The sequence below is a fragment of the Onychostruthus taczanowskii genome, unplaced genomic scaffold, assembly GCF_017590055.1.
Source record: "Onychostruthus taczanowskii isolate IOZ18803 unplaced genomic scaffold, ASM1759005v1 scaffold43, whole genome shotgun sequence".
NCBI classification, from domain to species: domain Eukaryota; kingdom Metazoa; phylum Chordata; class Aves; order Passeriformes; family Passeridae; genus Onychostruthus; species Onychostruthus taczanowskii.
The window spans coordinates 797,795-813,117 of record NW_024501792.1 but is presented as its reverse complement, the minus strand read 5'-3'; the positions used below and the strand labels follow the sequence as shown (position 1 = coordinate 813,117).

The window sequence follows — 15,323 nt, the reverse complement described above, 5'->3', positions numbered from 1 at the left end:
AGGTGAGGGCTGCAGGGGCTGCAGGGAGCCGGGGGGGAGCCAGGGGGGAGCCGGGGGGGGAGCCGGGGGGGGAGCCAGGGGGTAACCCGGCTCTCCACGGCCTCTGGCTGGCGGCTGCTGGTCCCTGGAGCTTCCTTCACCTCTCTCTGCTCCCACAGGAGTCCCCCGCGCTCAGGATGGCGCCCAAGGCGGCCGCCCTTGTCCTGGTTCTCCTCGCGATCTCAGGTGAGGTGGCACGAGGGTCCCCGGGGCCAGCAGGGTGGAGCTGCCCGGGGCGGCGCTGGCAATGTCCCCGCTGTCCCCGCGGGAACGGGGCCGTGTGAGCGCTGACCCCAGCACCCCCTGCAGGCTCCCGGGCTGATGTGAACCCTGACGAGGTGGCCAGCGTGATCTGGAAGTACTTCACGGAGCTGGGCAGCAATGCCAAGGACACGGTGGAGCAGCTGCACCAGACCGAGCTCAGCAAGCAGCTCAAGTGAGCCCAGCCACGGGGCCGGGGGGCTCGGGGGGCAGGCAGGGCCCGGGGGGTGGGCACGCCGGCCCTGACTGTCCCCTCTCCCCAGCACCCTGCTGAAGAGCAACCTGCAGAGCGTCAGCGCCTACGCCGAGGACCTGCAGGAGCGCCTGGTGCCCTTCGCCGTGGACATGCAGGCGCGGCTGGCGCAGGACTCGCAGCGGCTGAAGGAGCAGATCCGGCGGGAGCTGCAGGAGCTGCAGGCCAAGCTGGCGCCCTACGCCGACGAGGTGCACCAGCAGATCGGCACCAACATACGGCAGCTGCAGGCCAAGATGAGCCCGTACGCCGAGGAGCTGCGCTCGCAGGTGGACCGCAGCGCCGGCGAGCTGAAGCGGGCGCTGGAGCCCTACGCGGCCGAGCTGCGGGAGCGGCTGCAGGACAACGCCGAGAGCATCCAGGCCTCGCTGAGCCCCTACGCTGACCGCCTGCAGCAGCAGATCGACGGCGGCGTGGAGAGCGTCAAGCGGCGGCTGGCGCCCGTGGCGGACGAGCTGAAGGCGCAGGTGGAGCAGAGCGTGGCCGAGCTGCGGAAAGGGCTCAGCCCCTACGCGCAGGAGGTGCAGGACGGCCTGAACCGGCAGCTGGACAGCCTGAGCGTGCAGATGGAGCGCGTGGCCGAGGAGCTGCGCTCCCGCCTGGCCGCCAGCTCCGAGGAGCTGCGCGCCCAGCTGAGCCCGCTGGCCCGGGAGCTGCGGGAGGCGGCGGGCGGCGACGCCGAGAGCCTCCGGCAGCGCCTGCAGCCCCTGGCGCAGCAGCTGGAGCAGCGCGTGGGGCAGACGCTGGAGACCTTCCGGCAGCAGGCGGCTCCCTTCGGAGAGACCTTCGGCAAGCAGCTGGTGCAGCGGCTGGAGGAGATGCGCGGCAAGCTGGACTCGGGCGCGGCCGGCGTGGAGGATCACCTGGAGCTGCTGGAGAAGGAGGTGCGGGAGAAGGTGGCTGCTTTCCTCAGCACCGCCGCGCCCCCGCAGAATTAAACCGGCCGGCCACGCACATTCCGAGCGTTCCTGGCCGCTTCCGGTGGTAGAAATAAATCTCCTTGTGATGCACGTGCTGCTCCGTGTCCTTCCTTCCCACGGCATCCCGCTGTCCGTCCTAGCCGGGGGGGGACACCCTCGGCTGCTCTGAGGGGGGAGCGTCACCCCGGCTGTGGGAGAGGGAGCACAGGTGGGGCGGTGGGTGGCCGGGGATGGCGGCAGTGGCGGCAGCCGGGTGAGCCCGTGGGCGAGCACAGGGCCGGGGCCGCGCTGCGCCCTCAGCGCAGCTGGGGACACGCAGGTGGCCGCAGAGGGACAGAGCCGCGGCCGAACATCCCAGCGCGGCTGCCAGGAGCGCTGGGGACCCGCGCGTGGGTGACACTCGTCCATCGCAGCGAGGGAGCCCCGCGGGCCAGCGAGAGGGAAAAGGGACGGCGGGGCTGCTGGCAGGAGCCGGGGCTGGCACAGCACGGGACGAGGCACGGGCAGCGCTGCCCGGAGCCGCCTCACGTGTCGGCGCAGGCGAGGGAGCTGCGCGGACTTCGGCAGCTCGGTGTTTCACCCCGGCAGCGCCGGACTTCGCCCGCAGCCGCGGGTGCCCGGGCTCGCTCCCGGCAGGAACCGAGGCGCGGAGGAAAGGAGCCGGCGGTGCCGGAGGGAGCGCGGCCGCGCCGGGGAAGGTGCGAGCCCGGCCGCTCATCCCCGCCCGGCCGGAGCCGGGCTCGCCTCCCGCAGCCTCCGCGGGGCTCCGGCTCGCTCTGCGCCCCGGCAGGAGCCGCACCGCTGTCCCCGGCCCCGGCCCCAGCCCAGCCCCGGCCCCCGAGCCCGGGGGGCAGCGGCGCAGGTGGCCGCCCCCAGGTCACCTCCCCGGAACCTCCACGTTGTGTTTACACGGAGTGAGGTCCAAAAAGCCTTCCCGTACCCAAAGCCGCCTTATCGGCCGCTCCTCGGCCGCCCCCCGAGCCTATAAAAGGGCGGCCAGCGGCCACCTCCGGGCGGGAGGGACACGGGAGGCGAGCGGAGCCAGGTGAGGGGCGGCCGGAGGAGCTGGGTGTGACCCCGGGCGCAGGGCTGCGGGGCAGCCCAGGTGCTTGGGGAACCCCTGGGGGTTTTGGGGAGCTAAAGAGGACCCCCAGGAGCGAGGTCCCGGCGGGGAGCAGCGAGGGGCGCGCAGGGGAGGCACCGCGCCCCCGTGAGCACTCGCACGGCTCCTCTCCGCTCTCCCGCAGCCCCACCATGCTGCTGAGCGCTGCGCTGCTCCTCTCGCTCCTGGCCGCCTGCCCGGGCGGCTGCGGGCCCGGGGCCGGCCGGCCGGGCTGGGCAGCAGCGCAAGAGCCGCTCCCGCCCGCGGCGGGCCCGGGCAAGGCGGCGCAGAGCGGGCTGTGGCACTACCTGAGCCAGCTGACGGGCGACAAGGACAGCCGGGAGCGCGGCCACGGCAAGCTGGGCAGGGACATGGCGTGAGTGCCGCGCCCCGCCCGGCCCGGGGACAGCGGGGCAGGGCCCGAGGGTGACACCTTTATGTCTGTCTGGGGACATCGGGGGTGTGACAGCCTTTATCTCTGTCTGGGGACACCAGGGGGGTGACACCTTTATCCCTGCCTGGGGACACCAGGGGGGTGACACCTTTATCCCTGCCTAGGGAGAAGAGGAGCAGGGTCTCTGGGGGTGACACCTTTATCCCTGCCTGGGGCCCTGCAGGGGGGGCAGCCTTTATTGGGGGTGCGGGGCACGGAGGGGCCGCGGCCACCCGCGGGTCCCGGTGACTCTCTCGTGCAGGAACCTGAAGGAGAGCATCCAGGACGGGGTCAGCTCCATGGGGGGCTTCCTGGAGAAGCTGTCCCCGCTGGGCGGGGCCCTGCAGCCGCGGCTGACCGAGGACCCGGCGGGCCTGCGCAAGGCGCTCCGCAGGGAGCTGGACAGCCTGCGCCTCAGGCTGGCCCCGCACGTGGACGAGGCGCACCAGGAGGTCGGCAGGCGGCTGGACGAGCTGCGGCAGCAGCTGCGGCCGTTCACCGAGGAGCTGCTGGAGCAGGTGTCGCTGCGGGCGCGGGAGCTGCGGCGGCACCTGCTGCCCGGCCGGGAGGCGGCGGCGCAGCTGCTGGACGGCGCCGACGAGCTGCAGCGCTTCGCGGCTCACTACGCCGACAAGATCGCCTTCCACACGGAGCAGGTGAAGGACATCTTCCAGCCGTACGCGGAGCGGCTGCTGGCCGAGATCCAGCGCAACGTGCGGGAGCTGCAGCGCGGCGTGGCCCCGCACGCCCGCGCCAGCCCCGAGCAGCTCAACCGGCACATCCGGGAGCTGTCGGCCAAGCTGGCCCGCAACGCGCGGGACCTGCACCGGCAGATCCAGAAGAACCTGGAGCAGCTGAAGGCCAAGCTCAGCCTGTGGCCCGGCGGCCCCGCGGCGCCGCCGGGCCGCTCCCGGGAGGCGCTGGCGCGGGAGGTGCAGCGGCGCGTGGAGGAGTTCCGCCGGGACACGTACGCGCAGATCCAGGCCTTCACCCGGGCGCTGGACCAGGAGACGGAGGAGATGCGCCTGAAGCTCAGCGCCCGCCCGGAGCCGCCCGAGGGGCCGCTGGACGCGCCGCCGCCGCCCGTCGAGGACCTGCGCGCCCGGCTGGACGCGCTGTGGCGGGACCTGGCGCTGAGCCTGAGCGAGCGGGGCGGGGAGGGTCTCGGGGAGGGTCCCGGGGAGGATCTCGAGGAGGGTCCCGGGGAAGGCCCGGGCCGGGCCCGCGGCTGATCGCCAATAAAGGCGCCGCCATCGCGGCCCGCGCGCGTCACATGACCCGGCCCAGCCACGTGATCGTACGTCATCGCCCCGCGCCGCGCCACCATCATGTCGGCGCTGGGGGCCACGGAGGCGGCGGCCGCGCCCGGCGGGGCCCTGTTCCGGCCGCTCAGCGCCGAGGACGGCGAGCAGCAGCCGGCAGAGATCGAGTCCCTGTGCATGAATTGCTACCGCAACGTGAGGGGCCCCGGCGGGCCCGGCAGCGGCGGCCTGCGGGGACTGGGGGGCATAGGGGCCTGTGGGGGCCTGTGGGAGAGCGGGACAGGGGGACACAGGGGCCCGTGGGGGCCCGGGGGAGAGCGGGACAGGGGTGTGCGGGGCCAGGGTGGGTACAGGGTATGCGGGGTCAGGGGTGTGCGGGAATTGGGGCACTGGGGACCGTGGGGCTAGGGGGAGAGCAGGACAGGGTGTCCGGGGGTCTGTGTGGTCAGGGGAGAACAGGACAGGGGGTGCAGGGGTCTGTGGGGTCAGGGGGCACAGACCCCCGTGTGGGCCGGGCTCAGGGGTCCCCAGTGGCCGTGGGGAGGAGCGGGCAGGGGCCAGGAGTGAGGAAGGACCTGCCGGGGACCACAGCTGCTCTCGGAGTAGGGGGCACGGGGGGGTCGGGAGGGCGTTTCCAGGAGCTCCCGGGGGCGAGGGGAGGTTTGTGGGGCAGGCAGGGCAGGGGCAGGGCCCTGGGCCGTGGCCCCAGGCTCGGGTTCCCACGAGCTCCTCGCTGCCCCCCGCAGGGAGTGACGCGGCTCCTGCTCACCAGGATCCCCTTCTTCAAAGAGATCATCGTCAGCTCCTTCTCGTGCCCCAGCTGCTGCTGGTCCAACACGGAGATCCAGGCAGCGGGCAGGATCCAGGAGCAGGGCGTGTGCTACACCCTGGCTGTCACCTCCCGCCAGGTGGGCACTGCCCGCCCTGCTGCAGCTGCAGCCCCTGCAGGGCCGGGCTGGGCCAGCCCCTGGGGGTCCCTGGGGGCTCAGGCTGCTCCCTGGCTCTGCCTGCAGGACATGAACAGGGAGGTGGTGAAGACCGACTGTGCCTCAGCCCGAATCCCAGAGCTGGACTTCGAGGTGCCTGCCTTCAGCCAGAAGGGAGGTGGGTGACTGGAGCGGCGCCCGGGGGGCTCCCGGGGGTCCCTGGGCTCTGCTAACGGTGTCACCAGCTCTGTGTTCTTGCCTTGCCAAGTGCTCACCACCATCGAGGGCATCATTGACAGAGCTGTGGCAGGCCTGGAGCAGGACCAGCCCGCCCGCAGGGTAAGGGCTGGGGAGGGGAGCTCCTCAGGGAGGGACAACGCCTGGGGTGTCCATCCCCTGTCCCCTGGGCTCACACAGGCTGCTGGGGACAGCTCTGGGCTGTGTCTGTCCCCTGGTGTCACAGGCTGCTGGGGACAGCTCTGGGCTGTGTCCGTCCCCTGGTGTCACAGCCCTGCTCTGTGTCCATCCCCTGGTGTCACAGCTCTGGGCTGTGTCCATTCCTTGGTGTCACAGGCTGCTGGGGACAGCTCTGGGCTGTGTCTGTCCCCTGGTGTCACAGCTGTGGGCTGTGTCCATCCCCTGGTGTCACAGACTGCTGGGGACAGTTCTGGGCTGTGTCCATCCCCTGGTGTCACAGCCCTGCTCTGTGTCCATCCCCTGGTGTCACAGCTCTGCTCTGTGTCCATTCCCTGTCCCCTGGTGTCACACAGGCTGCTGGGGACAGTTCTGCTCTGTGCCAGGGTCACCCTCAGCAGCTCTGCTCTGTGCCAAGGTCACCCTCAGCAGCTCTGGGCTGCCCCTGCAGCAGCTGAGCCCCCAGGGGTGATCCCCACTTCCAAGGACTCCGCTCCCGTTTCTTTTCCAGGCGACGGACAAAGAGGTGGCCAGGAAGATAGACGAGTTCATTGGTAAACTGAGGCAGCTGAAGGAAGTCCAGGCCCCCTTCACGTTTGTGAGTGCTGGGAGTGCTCAGCCTGGCTGGGGCAGGGCTGCAGGACGGCTCCCTCACCCCTGCTCCCGCAGATCCTGGACGATCCCTCCGGGAACAGCTTCGTGGAGAACCCGCGCGCGCCGCAGAGGGACGAGGCCCTGCTGGTCACTCGCTACAGGAGGAGCCCCCAGCAGTGTGCCCTGCTGGGCCTGGAGGTGATGCAGCAGCCCCTGCTCCCGGGACCCCCGGCGGGGACCCCCGGCAGGGACCCCCTGACGCTGCCCTTGCAGGGAGAGGAGCCGGACGCGAAGCCGCCGGACGCTGCCGAGGACCTGAGGGACGAGGTGGGTGCTGCTGCAGGGCTCGGGGACACCCAGGCCAGCTGTGCCAGGCTGCCTGGGGCATTGTGGCTGCCTGGGGCATTGTGGCATCGTGGCTGCCCCTTCCCTCCGCCAGGTGCTGCAGTTCAACACCAACTGCCCCGAGTGCAACGCCCCGGCCAGCACCAACATGAAGTTAGTGCGTATCCTTCGGGGCTGGGCTCTCCCTGCTGCTCCACGGGCCTGGGCGTTCTCAGGTGGGGTGCAGAGCTGTCTCAGGGCTGCTCACAGCTCCCACTGGGGTCCTCGGCTGCTGCTTTGATGTTTGCCTTGACTCCCTGCTCCAGAAATCCCCCACTTCAAGGAAGTGATTATCATGGCCACCAACTGTGACTCCTGTGGGCACAGGACCAACGAGGTGAGCTGGGCACAGGGGCAGGGAGTGGAGTTCTGTGCCTCTGACCCTCAGCTCTGCTTCCCAGCGGGACTGCTGGGGAAGGAAACTGTCCTTGGGGGCATTGCCAGGAGGTGCTGGGTGCTGAGCTGTGCCAGGTTTGGAGTGGGCAGTTGGAGCACAGGGGAGAGCTGGCTGTGGGCTCACTGCCAGCTGTTCCCAGGTGAAGTGTGGAGGAGCCATCGAGCCGCAGGGCACCAGGATCACCCTCAGGATCACGGACCCTTCGGACATGACCAGGGACATCCTGAAGGTGCAGTGCCCAGGATACCTGCCCTGTTCTCCTGTGGGGTGTGGGGCTCTGGGGGCCCGGCCCTCCCTGCGTGGGCTCACGGGGGGCTCCCCTCTGCAGTCAGAGACGTGCAGCGTGGAGATCCCCGAGCTGGAGTTCGAGCTGGGCATGGGAGCGCTGGGGGGGAAGTTCACCACGCTGGAGGGGCTGCTCAAGGACATCAGGGACCTGGTGAGTGCTCCTGGGGGGCTCAGCCCCCTCCCTGGCCCTGCTGGGGGGCTGGCTGCTCACAGCTGCCTCACCTGCCCCTGCAGGTGGAGAAGAACCCCTTCACCCTGGGGGACAGCTCCACGCCCAGCAGGACGGGGAAGCTGCAGGAGTTCCTTGGGAGGCTGCAGGACGTGAGTTTCCTCTGCATTTTCCGTGCTCTGCACGGGTGCCAGAGGTGCTGAAGGGTTGGGAAGAGCCTTAATGGGGTGTGCTCTGTTCCTGCAGATCATAGAGGGCAAGGCCCAGGCTCACTTCATCTTGGATGACCCTGCAGGCAACAGTTACCTTCAGGTACACCCCTCGGGTGGGCTCCCTGGCAGTTTGGGGGGTTTATTTCCCTGGCACGTGGTGGCAGTGGGGCTCCCCTTGGAGATCTGGGCACCAGCAGATGCTGGAAGCCCTGCTGGCTTTGTGGGGGCTGCCCAGGGCTCCCAGCCTGTGCTGGTGGCAGAGGGGAGAGCAGGGGCTGTGCCCGAGGGCAGAGTGGGCCTGTTGGGGTGCAGAGCTCTCTCCCCCTGTCCCCACAGAACGTGTACGCCCCGGAGGAGGACCCGGAGCTGAGCGTGCAGCGCTACGAGCGCAGCTTTGAGCAGAACGAAGAGCTGGGCCTCAACGACATGAAAACAGAGGGCTACGAGCCAGAGCCGGCCTCGGGCCGGTAGCGGGGCCACCCCGGCCCTGCCAGCCGCCTTCCCCAGCTCACCCGGGACCAGGACTCGTGCGGGGCCGGGGCTCCTCTGCCCTGGCCGGGGGCCGGGGCTCGGGGCCTCCCCGCGGGCTGTGGCTGCTGAGGGCAGGGGGTGGCAGGGGCGGCTCCCCAATAAAGCTGATTGATAACGCTGATGGCGTCGTGTCCTCCTCCTGTTGCTGCTGCTCCATTCATAACCCCGACAGCTGCGAGGCCACACCTCCAGCCCCGCCCTCAGCTCCATTTATGGCATTGGCTGCAGGTAGACCACGCCCTCAGCCCCACGCGCAGCTCCATTTATGGCATTGGCCGCCGTTTGGCCACGCCCATATCCCCGCCCCTATTCATTTATGGCATGGGCTGTCTGCTGGCCACGCCCACAACCCCGCTCCCGCGCCATTCACGGCCTTCAGCGGCCTGGCCACGCCCATCCCGCCATATCTCCATATGTAGTAATGACCACGCCCATCTCTGCGCGCCGCGCTCAGGCCCAGCCCCTTCCTGCCGGCGCCGGAGTTTGACGTCACAGCGCGATGGCGGCGCCGGGGCTGTCGAAGGCCGAGTACCTGCGGCGGTACCTGAGCGGCCCCGCCGAGCCCGCCCAGCCCCGCCGCCGCCGCAAGAGGAAACCGCCGGGCGGCGCCGGCAGAGGCGGGTGAGTCCCGCGGGAAGGGGGCACCGGCGCGGCCCTGCGCGCTGCCCGGCCTTGGGAACCCCCCGGGCCCACTGCCCCGGCTCCCCTCACAAAGCTCCCTGCGCGCCCCCGCGGCTGCCCCGCCGCGCCTCCCCCCGGTCCTGACGGGCCCTGACGGCCGTCCCCGCTGGCAGGATGCGGATCGTGGATGACGATGTGAGCTGGAACAGCATCGCCGCCGGCCCGGACAGGGAGGAGGAGGAGGAGGACGAAGGGGACATGCCTGTGGTGAGCGGGGAGTGCCTCAGGCGCGCTCTCACACCGTCCGTCTGCCCTTGCGGTCACCTCGCTGCTCCTTTTGGGGAGATCTCCTTAGAGCGCCTCTGTTTGTGTGGCGGGTTCTGCCCCGGGGGTGGCGGGAGCCCTGCGGGAAGGAGGGAGCTCCCTGCGGGCCAAAGCGGCCCGTTCTGTGCCAGCCCGGGTTCTGTGCAGCCCGTTCTGTGCCAGCCTGGGGTTCTGTGCAGCCTGTTCTGTGCAGCCCATTCTGTCCCAGCACAGGGTTCTGTGCTCCAGAGCAGCTGCTGGAGCAGGGCACAGGGACTGGGGTTGTGGTGCCCGTGTGAGGAGTGGGAATTGTGCCTTTGCTGAGCCCCTGCTGCTCGCTGGGTGTTGGCAGGTGGCAGAGTTCATTGATGAGCGTCCCGAGGAGGTGAAGCTCATGGAGGAATTCCGAACAAACTCCAAATGGAAGCTCCTAGGAGGTGAGAGCAGCTCCTTCCACCCTCTCTCCCTAAAGCCTGGCTTTCCCAGACAATGGAGAAATAATCCTGGAGGTGCTGGGGGCTGCTGAGCTGTGCAGAGCCCCAGTAATGTGATTGCAATTGTTTTCCCTCAGATGAGGACTCGCAGAGTTCGGATATTTCGGGACCTGCCAAGTCTGCCACGAGGTAGGGGGCCTGCAGGCAGGAGTTCTGCTTGTCTGGCTGTGTCTGTCTGGTTCAGTGCTGTGCTGGGAAATGTGGGCACTTCTGGATACCCTTCCCTGCTGGACAGCCCCTGCTGGGGCAGGGCACTGGCAGCTCTGGCTGTTTGTGACACTGCCAGGGGGGGCTGGGGTGATGGTCCCTGTGGGTTTGGACAGTGCTGATGGTGCAGACTTTGCCATCCCAGCTCTGCTGGGACCCAGCTGCCTGGCAGGGTTTCTGGGATCTGCTGGGACCCAGCTGCCTGGCAGGGTTTCTGGGATCTGCTGGGACCCAGCTGCCTGGCAGGGTTTCTGGGATCTGCTGGGGCTCAGGGCTGCAGCATCCAAACGAATCCACCATCACAAGCTGCTCCCAGCCTCGGCCAGCTGCCAGCTCTGCGGGTCCTGCTTTGTTCCCAGACAAAGCAAGCAGCAGGGAGCTCACTGTCACCTTCTCTGTCCCCGCAGGCGGCGGCACCACGGCTCCCCGGAGCCCTCGGCCCCGGCAGGGAAACACAACGGCTCCGTGGAGCTCTGTGCTCCCCGGGGACAGCAGCATGGCAGCCCTGAGCTGTCACCTCCCAGGAGACAGCGACACGACACCCCTGACCCATCCCCTCCTAGGAGACAGCGCCATGACACGCCAGATCTGTCACCCCCCAGGAGAAAGCGACACGACGCCCCTGACTCGTCCCCTCCCCGGAGGCAGCGTCACGACACGCCAGACTTGTCATCTCCCAGAAGGCAGCGTTGTGACACCCCGGATCTGTCCCCTCCCCGGCGGCAGCAGCGTCATGACACCCCTGACCCCTCACCCCCCAGGAGACAGCGCCATGACACCCCAGACTCGTCACCTCCCAGGAGACGACGTCCTGGCACCCCAGATCTGTCCCCTCCCCGGCGGCGGCAGCGTCACGACACCCCTGACCCCTCACCTCCCAGGAGACAGCGCCATGACACCCCAGATCTGTCCCCTCCCAGGAGACAGCGCCATGACACCCCAGATCTGTCCCCTCCCAGGAGGCAGCGCCACGACACCCCAGATCTGTCCCCTCCCAGGAGACAGCGCCATGACACCCCTGACCCATCCCCTCCCAGGAGACAGCGTCAGGATTTGTCACCTCGGAGAGAGAAGCCGGGGTCCCCGAGTGGGAAGAAGGGCCGGACGAAAGGTAAGTGCCACACGCTGTGTCCCCCGTGTCCTGGGGACCCCTGGGATCCACGCTGCCACAGGTGAGTGCTGGCACAGCTGGCAGTGGCAGGGGTCTGTCCCTATGGGCACAGCTGGGTGAGAGCTCAGCCAGCCTGGAGTGCCTCTGCCGTGTGCACAGTGAGGCCCTGAGCGCTCCTCCCGGGGGATCACCAAAGCCTCTCTGATTTATCTCCTCCAGGACGGGCTTCTCCTGCCCAGAGGGACCAGCCCAGGTCCCGGAGCCCCCCGGAGCCCTCCCTGCTCCACCGGGATGCCAAGGGCTCTCCCAAGAAGGTAAAGGCTGTATCTTTCCCTTCCAGCTGTGAAAATCCAATGATGGACGAACTGGGGAAGGTTTTGGCTCTAACAGGGCTGTCCCTGTGGTTTGAGTCCCCCCTCGCTCTGGCTGCTGCTCTGTGCCAGCTGTAACTGGGATTTGTGTGCTCTCCAGGCTGGCACGATGGCATCCGGGGTCAAAGCTGGCCTGGTGTCGGCTGATGTGCTGCAGAGGGAGAAGCAGGAGCTCCGGAAGCACGAGAGGAGCACCAGGCACCTGGAAGGTGGGAGTGGAACACAGCCCGCGCCACAGCTCCCTCCTCCTCCTCCTCCTCCTCTGCTCTCTGGGCCCTGGCACTGGGATGCTGCTGGGGAGCATCCTGTGGAACTGCAGCTGGACGTGCTGCTGGAAGCTGGGCCAGGGTCTCTGTTCCACATGGGGATTTCAGAGCAATGCCAGGGAAGTCACAGGGAGTGTGAAATGCTTTTGTGCCAGTCTGAAGGAGCTGATGAGAGCTCAGGGGCTGTGAGGGGCAGCAGGGAAATCTCTGCACGAGCTGAGGTCCTGCCTGGCTTTGAGTGACAGGCTCTTTGGGAGATGAGGACCAGCAAAAGAGAAGTCACAGTTAAAGTCACTGAATTGTCTGGAGATAAAAAAGGTGATAAAATGTTCCAAAATTGTGACTTGAGGCATCTGTCCCTGCCAGAGGAATCCCGGAACGCTCAGACCGTGTTCCGAGACAAGTCCGGCCGCAAGAGGAACCTGGCCCAGGAGCAGCTGGAGCAGAGGCTGAAGGCTGAGGCAGAGGCCAAGAGAGAAGAGCAATATGCCAAGTGGGGAAAAGGGTGAGTGAGGGACTCCTGAGCACAGACCTCGGGCCTCCCATCTGCTGGTGTTAGTTTGGGTCTGCTGCCAGACTGCTGCTGCGTTTCCCTGCCCTCTGAGGTTGAGCCTGGGACCAGCGCGTGTTCCACGTGTCTGAAAACCCCTTCCCGTGCTGGAGGTGCTTTGGGAATGCTGCACAGGACTTGAGGGGTGTGACCCATCCTGCACATTGGAGTCCCAAGGAGTGGTGGCTGGGGTTTGGGTGACACAGTGTGCTTTCCAGGCTGGCACAGGAGAGGCAGCAGCAGCAGAATGTGGAGGATGCAGTCAAGGAGATGCAGAAGCCCTTGGCCCGTTACATCGATGACCAGGACCTGGACAGAATGCTGAGGGAGCAGGAGAGGGAAGGAGACCCCATGGCTGCTCTCATCAAGAAGAGGAAGGCCAAGGAGAACAAGGAGAAAGGTTTGCCTCTGGAATACACCTGGGTGTGGTTTAAGGTGTCAGCAGTGCAGAAATGCAGCTGCTGTTCAGTAAATAGCCAAGGGGGACTTCTGGACTCTGGAGTTACTGGCCTGTTAGCAGTAACAGTTCATGAGTTGTTAGCTGGGAGAGCAGGGCCTGCTGGCTGAAAACTCAGCAGTTTGTCACAGTGAGCCCTTGGGAGCTGCAGCTGGCTGGCAGGAGCCTGTGCTCTCTACCTGTGCCCACCTGCAGACACCTCCTGGGTGGCTGAGGATGTGACCACGTGGCTGTGCTGAAAACAGCTCTTCTGTTCTTTGTGTTCCAGAAAAACCCAGGTACAAGGGACCAGCTCCTCCACTCAACAGGTTTAACATCTGGCCCGGGCACCGCTGGGACGGTGTGGACAGGTACTTGTTCCTGTTGGAATAGCAGTAAAAATAAATTTAAAGTTCTGCTTCAGGGACTTCCCAGTGTAAAGGTTTCCAGTTCTGGATGAGTGAGAGTGTTGGCAGCTGGAAGGCTGAATGAGTTCAGTTATAAACCAGTGTAAAGGTTTCCAGTTCTGGATGAGTGAGAGTGTTGGCAGCTGGAGGCTGAATGAATTCAGTTACAAATGGCTGATGGGACAGATGGGACAAGGGAGGTGAGGAGCATCAGCTCTTGGTAACCACAGGTCCAGGTGGAAACTGAGCCAGAGTAAATCAGTGGCAAAGCTGCAGTGCTCAGAAGGGCTGGTGCCCAGCAGCTGCTGTCACCTGGTGTCCCCCTGCAGGTCCAACGGGTTCGAGCAGCAGCGCTTCGCGCGCATTGCCAACAAGAAGGCGGTGCAGGAGCTCGCCTACAAGTGGAGCGTGGAGGACATGTAGGGGACGTGGAGGACATGTAGGGGACGGCTCCTGCAGTGCCCCAGGGCACCACTGCTGCCACAGCCCCGAGGAATGGCCTGCTCTCCTGGAACGAGCCCTGTGCCTGGCGTTCAGCAGCCATCTTCTGAGAGGCAAGGCTGGATTTCCCTGCAGCCAGAGCCTCCAGCTCCCTGGGGAGGACACTGCTTTCCTGTTTGTTTTCTAACAAACTAATGTTCTACGCCAAATGACTTCTGAGGGCAGTTCCCAAGTCTTCAGGTGTCCTAAATCTCAGGTGAAAATCTGCTGAATGCTTGGGCTTGGGAGAGGTATCCTCATGCAGTGGGTCACTCTGCTCCAGAACTCGGGTTAAGTGGAACTCCTGAACTTTTGTCAAGTTTATGCAGCTTTTTTGCCATGTAGATCCCAGAGTCACCAACATGCAGGGAAGTTCAAACTCAGCTTCTCCTGACTCTGTCCAAGCAGGAAGCTGAGCAGGGAATGCTGTGGCACTGGCAGAGAGACCTGCAGTGCTGCATTGGGCAGCAGGATCTTCAGGAGCCTCAGCAATTCTTCGGTGCTCCATTTCTAGTGGAAGTCAATGTGTGGAGAATTAGGACTTAAGACCTGGAGTTGCCTCCCTCATAGTTTGGAGCAGCTGGTCCCCCCAGACCCCTCTGGATTTGGGGCTGATCTCAGCACTTGGCTCACTCTGGTGGGAGGTGTAACAGCCCTTGTCCTGTGATCAGTTTGGTCAGTCTTGGAGCTTCCCTTAATCCCTGTGTGCCAGAAAGCACTTGTGGAAATAAATACAGTTGTTCTTGTTGAGGTCCCAGGGAGCAGGGAGGAAATGCAGGCAGCAGTTTCCATGGAGATGCCTTGGCTGCAGCAGTGGGCAGGGCAGGATCACTCTTTTCAGGGATTCTCCAGCACTGGGGGGCCCTGGGTGGGAGGGAGGGACAGAGCACAGTCTGCTCTGGAGTGCCAGACTCTTGGGACATCCCTGCTTTTCATCCCTGTGTCTCATTTCCAGCAGCCCTGGAATTGGTGTGTTCACCTGTAAATAAAACCTTTCTTTTTTTTACTCCATTCTGCGTGCTGGTGGTTTTTCCAAGGCAGCTGAACCACGTCCAGGCAGGTGCTTCCAGCTGTGCCTCCCCCTTCTGTCACCAAGGCCCTGTTCCATTTCCCCTGTAACCTGAGGCAGCTGCAGCCTCCACAAGTGCAGTTTCACTTGACACATTCGTTTTTGCTCTCACTTAATCTGAGTGCTGCTGGAGATGTAAAGAACCTGCTGTGGAATGATTGGATTTGCTCTCGTGAGCAGAGCTGGATGCTGGTACCTTCCTCACCTGCCTGGTGACAGTGGCTGCTCTTGCAGAGTCACAGCTGCCAGCAGCTGGCTCGTGTCACTCTGGGGATTGTAAGCTGCTCTTAAGGAGGCAAAGCACTTTTAAATGCTGGTACTAAATAAAATGTGCTTAGGACCTGAAAATGGCATCAGGCTCTGCTCTTGCAGCTGGGTTTGAAGGCTGGGGTTTTAAAATTTTAGAGGTGCTACCCTGGGGACCTCCTTGTTCATCACAATGCTGGATTTTTACATCTGTTACTTGTTTGCTGCCAAATATTGTATTCTTAAGAGATATCTGTGAGGAAAGGGGGGGCTCACGTGGTGAACACCTCCCTCCCTGATCCCATCCCGTGTGCTGCCTGGGGAGAAGGGAGCTGGGTTTGTCCCTGTGCCCTTGTTCTGCATCCCACATCCCCTGTCCCAGCTGTGGCCTTGTCTGAGCAGCTCTGGCATCAAAGCAATTGGAAAACGCTGTGGGATGCCCTGGGATGAGCTGGGGGATGGAGATGGAGCAGTGACACCGGGGCTGGATCTCTTCATTAGCGGTTCCGGAAGGGCAGAGCCCTGGTCTTGGCATCGAGCAGCAACTTTGATTAGCTTCAACCCAAAAAAATGAATA

The 15,323-nt window shown here is 65.4% G+C and overlaps 4 protein-coding genes across 4 annotated transcripts; all 4 read left to right on the top strand.

Annotated features, from left to right (window-relative positions):
- Window positions 1-128: 128 nt before the first annotated feature.
- APOA4 (apolipoprotein A4) lies at window positions 129-1,509 on the top strand. Its single transcript, XM_041413803.1, has 3 exons — window positions 129-225; window positions 349-475; window positions 564-1,509. Exons 1-3 carry the CDS (start codon window positions 177-179, stop codon window positions 1,489-1,491), a joined length of 1,104 nt encoding a protein of 367 aa, XP_041269737.1. The 5' UTR covers window positions 129-176; the 3' UTR covers window positions 1,492-1,509.
- A 1,218-nt stretch (window positions 1,510-2,727) lies between these two features.
- On the top strand, window positions 2,728-4,357 carry APOA5 (apolipoprotein A5). Its single transcript, XM_041413802.1, has 2 exons — window positions 2,728-2,951; window positions 3,271-4,357. The coding sequence occupies exons 1-2, from the start codon at window positions 2,728-2,730 to the stop codon at window positions 4,238-4,240; spliced, it is 1,194 nt and encodes a 397-aa protein (XP_041269736.1). The 3' UTR covers window positions 4,241-4,357.
- ZPR1 (ZPR1 zinc finger) lies at window positions 4,280-8,306 on the top strand. The gene is made up of 14 exons (XM_041413800.1): window positions 4,280-4,465; window positions 5,017-5,178; window positions 5,284-5,374; window positions 5,465-5,535; window positions 6,122-6,208; window positions 6,280-6,402; window positions 6,478-6,531; window positions 6,644-6,710; window positions 6,855-6,925; window positions 7,125-7,214; window positions 7,314-7,424; window positions 7,508-7,594; window positions 7,689-7,754; window positions 7,991-8,306. Exons 1-14 carry the CDS (start codon window positions 4,337-4,339, stop codon window positions 8,123-8,125), a joined length of 1,344 nt encoding a protein of 447 aa, XP_041269734.1. The 5' UTR covers window positions 4,280-4,336; the 3' UTR covers window positions 8,126-8,306.
- A 342-nt stretch (window positions 8,307-8,648) lies between these two features.
- Window positions 8,649-14,432, top strand: BUD13 (BUD13 homolog). Its single transcript, XM_041414006.1, has 11 exons — window positions 8,649-8,806; window positions 8,980-9,073; window positions 9,462-9,546; window positions 9,681-9,732; window positions 10,218-10,921; window positions 11,141-11,235; window positions 11,393-11,501; window positions 11,925-12,063; window positions 12,327-12,508; window positions 12,834-12,915; window positions 13,281-14,432. Exons 1-11 carry the CDS (start codon window positions 8,685-8,687, stop codon window positions 13,372-13,374), a joined length of 1,758 nt encoding a protein of 585 aa, XP_041269940.1. The 5' UTR covers window positions 8,649-8,684; the 3' UTR covers window positions 13,375-14,432.
- Window positions 14,433-15,323: the final 891 nt, after the last annotated feature.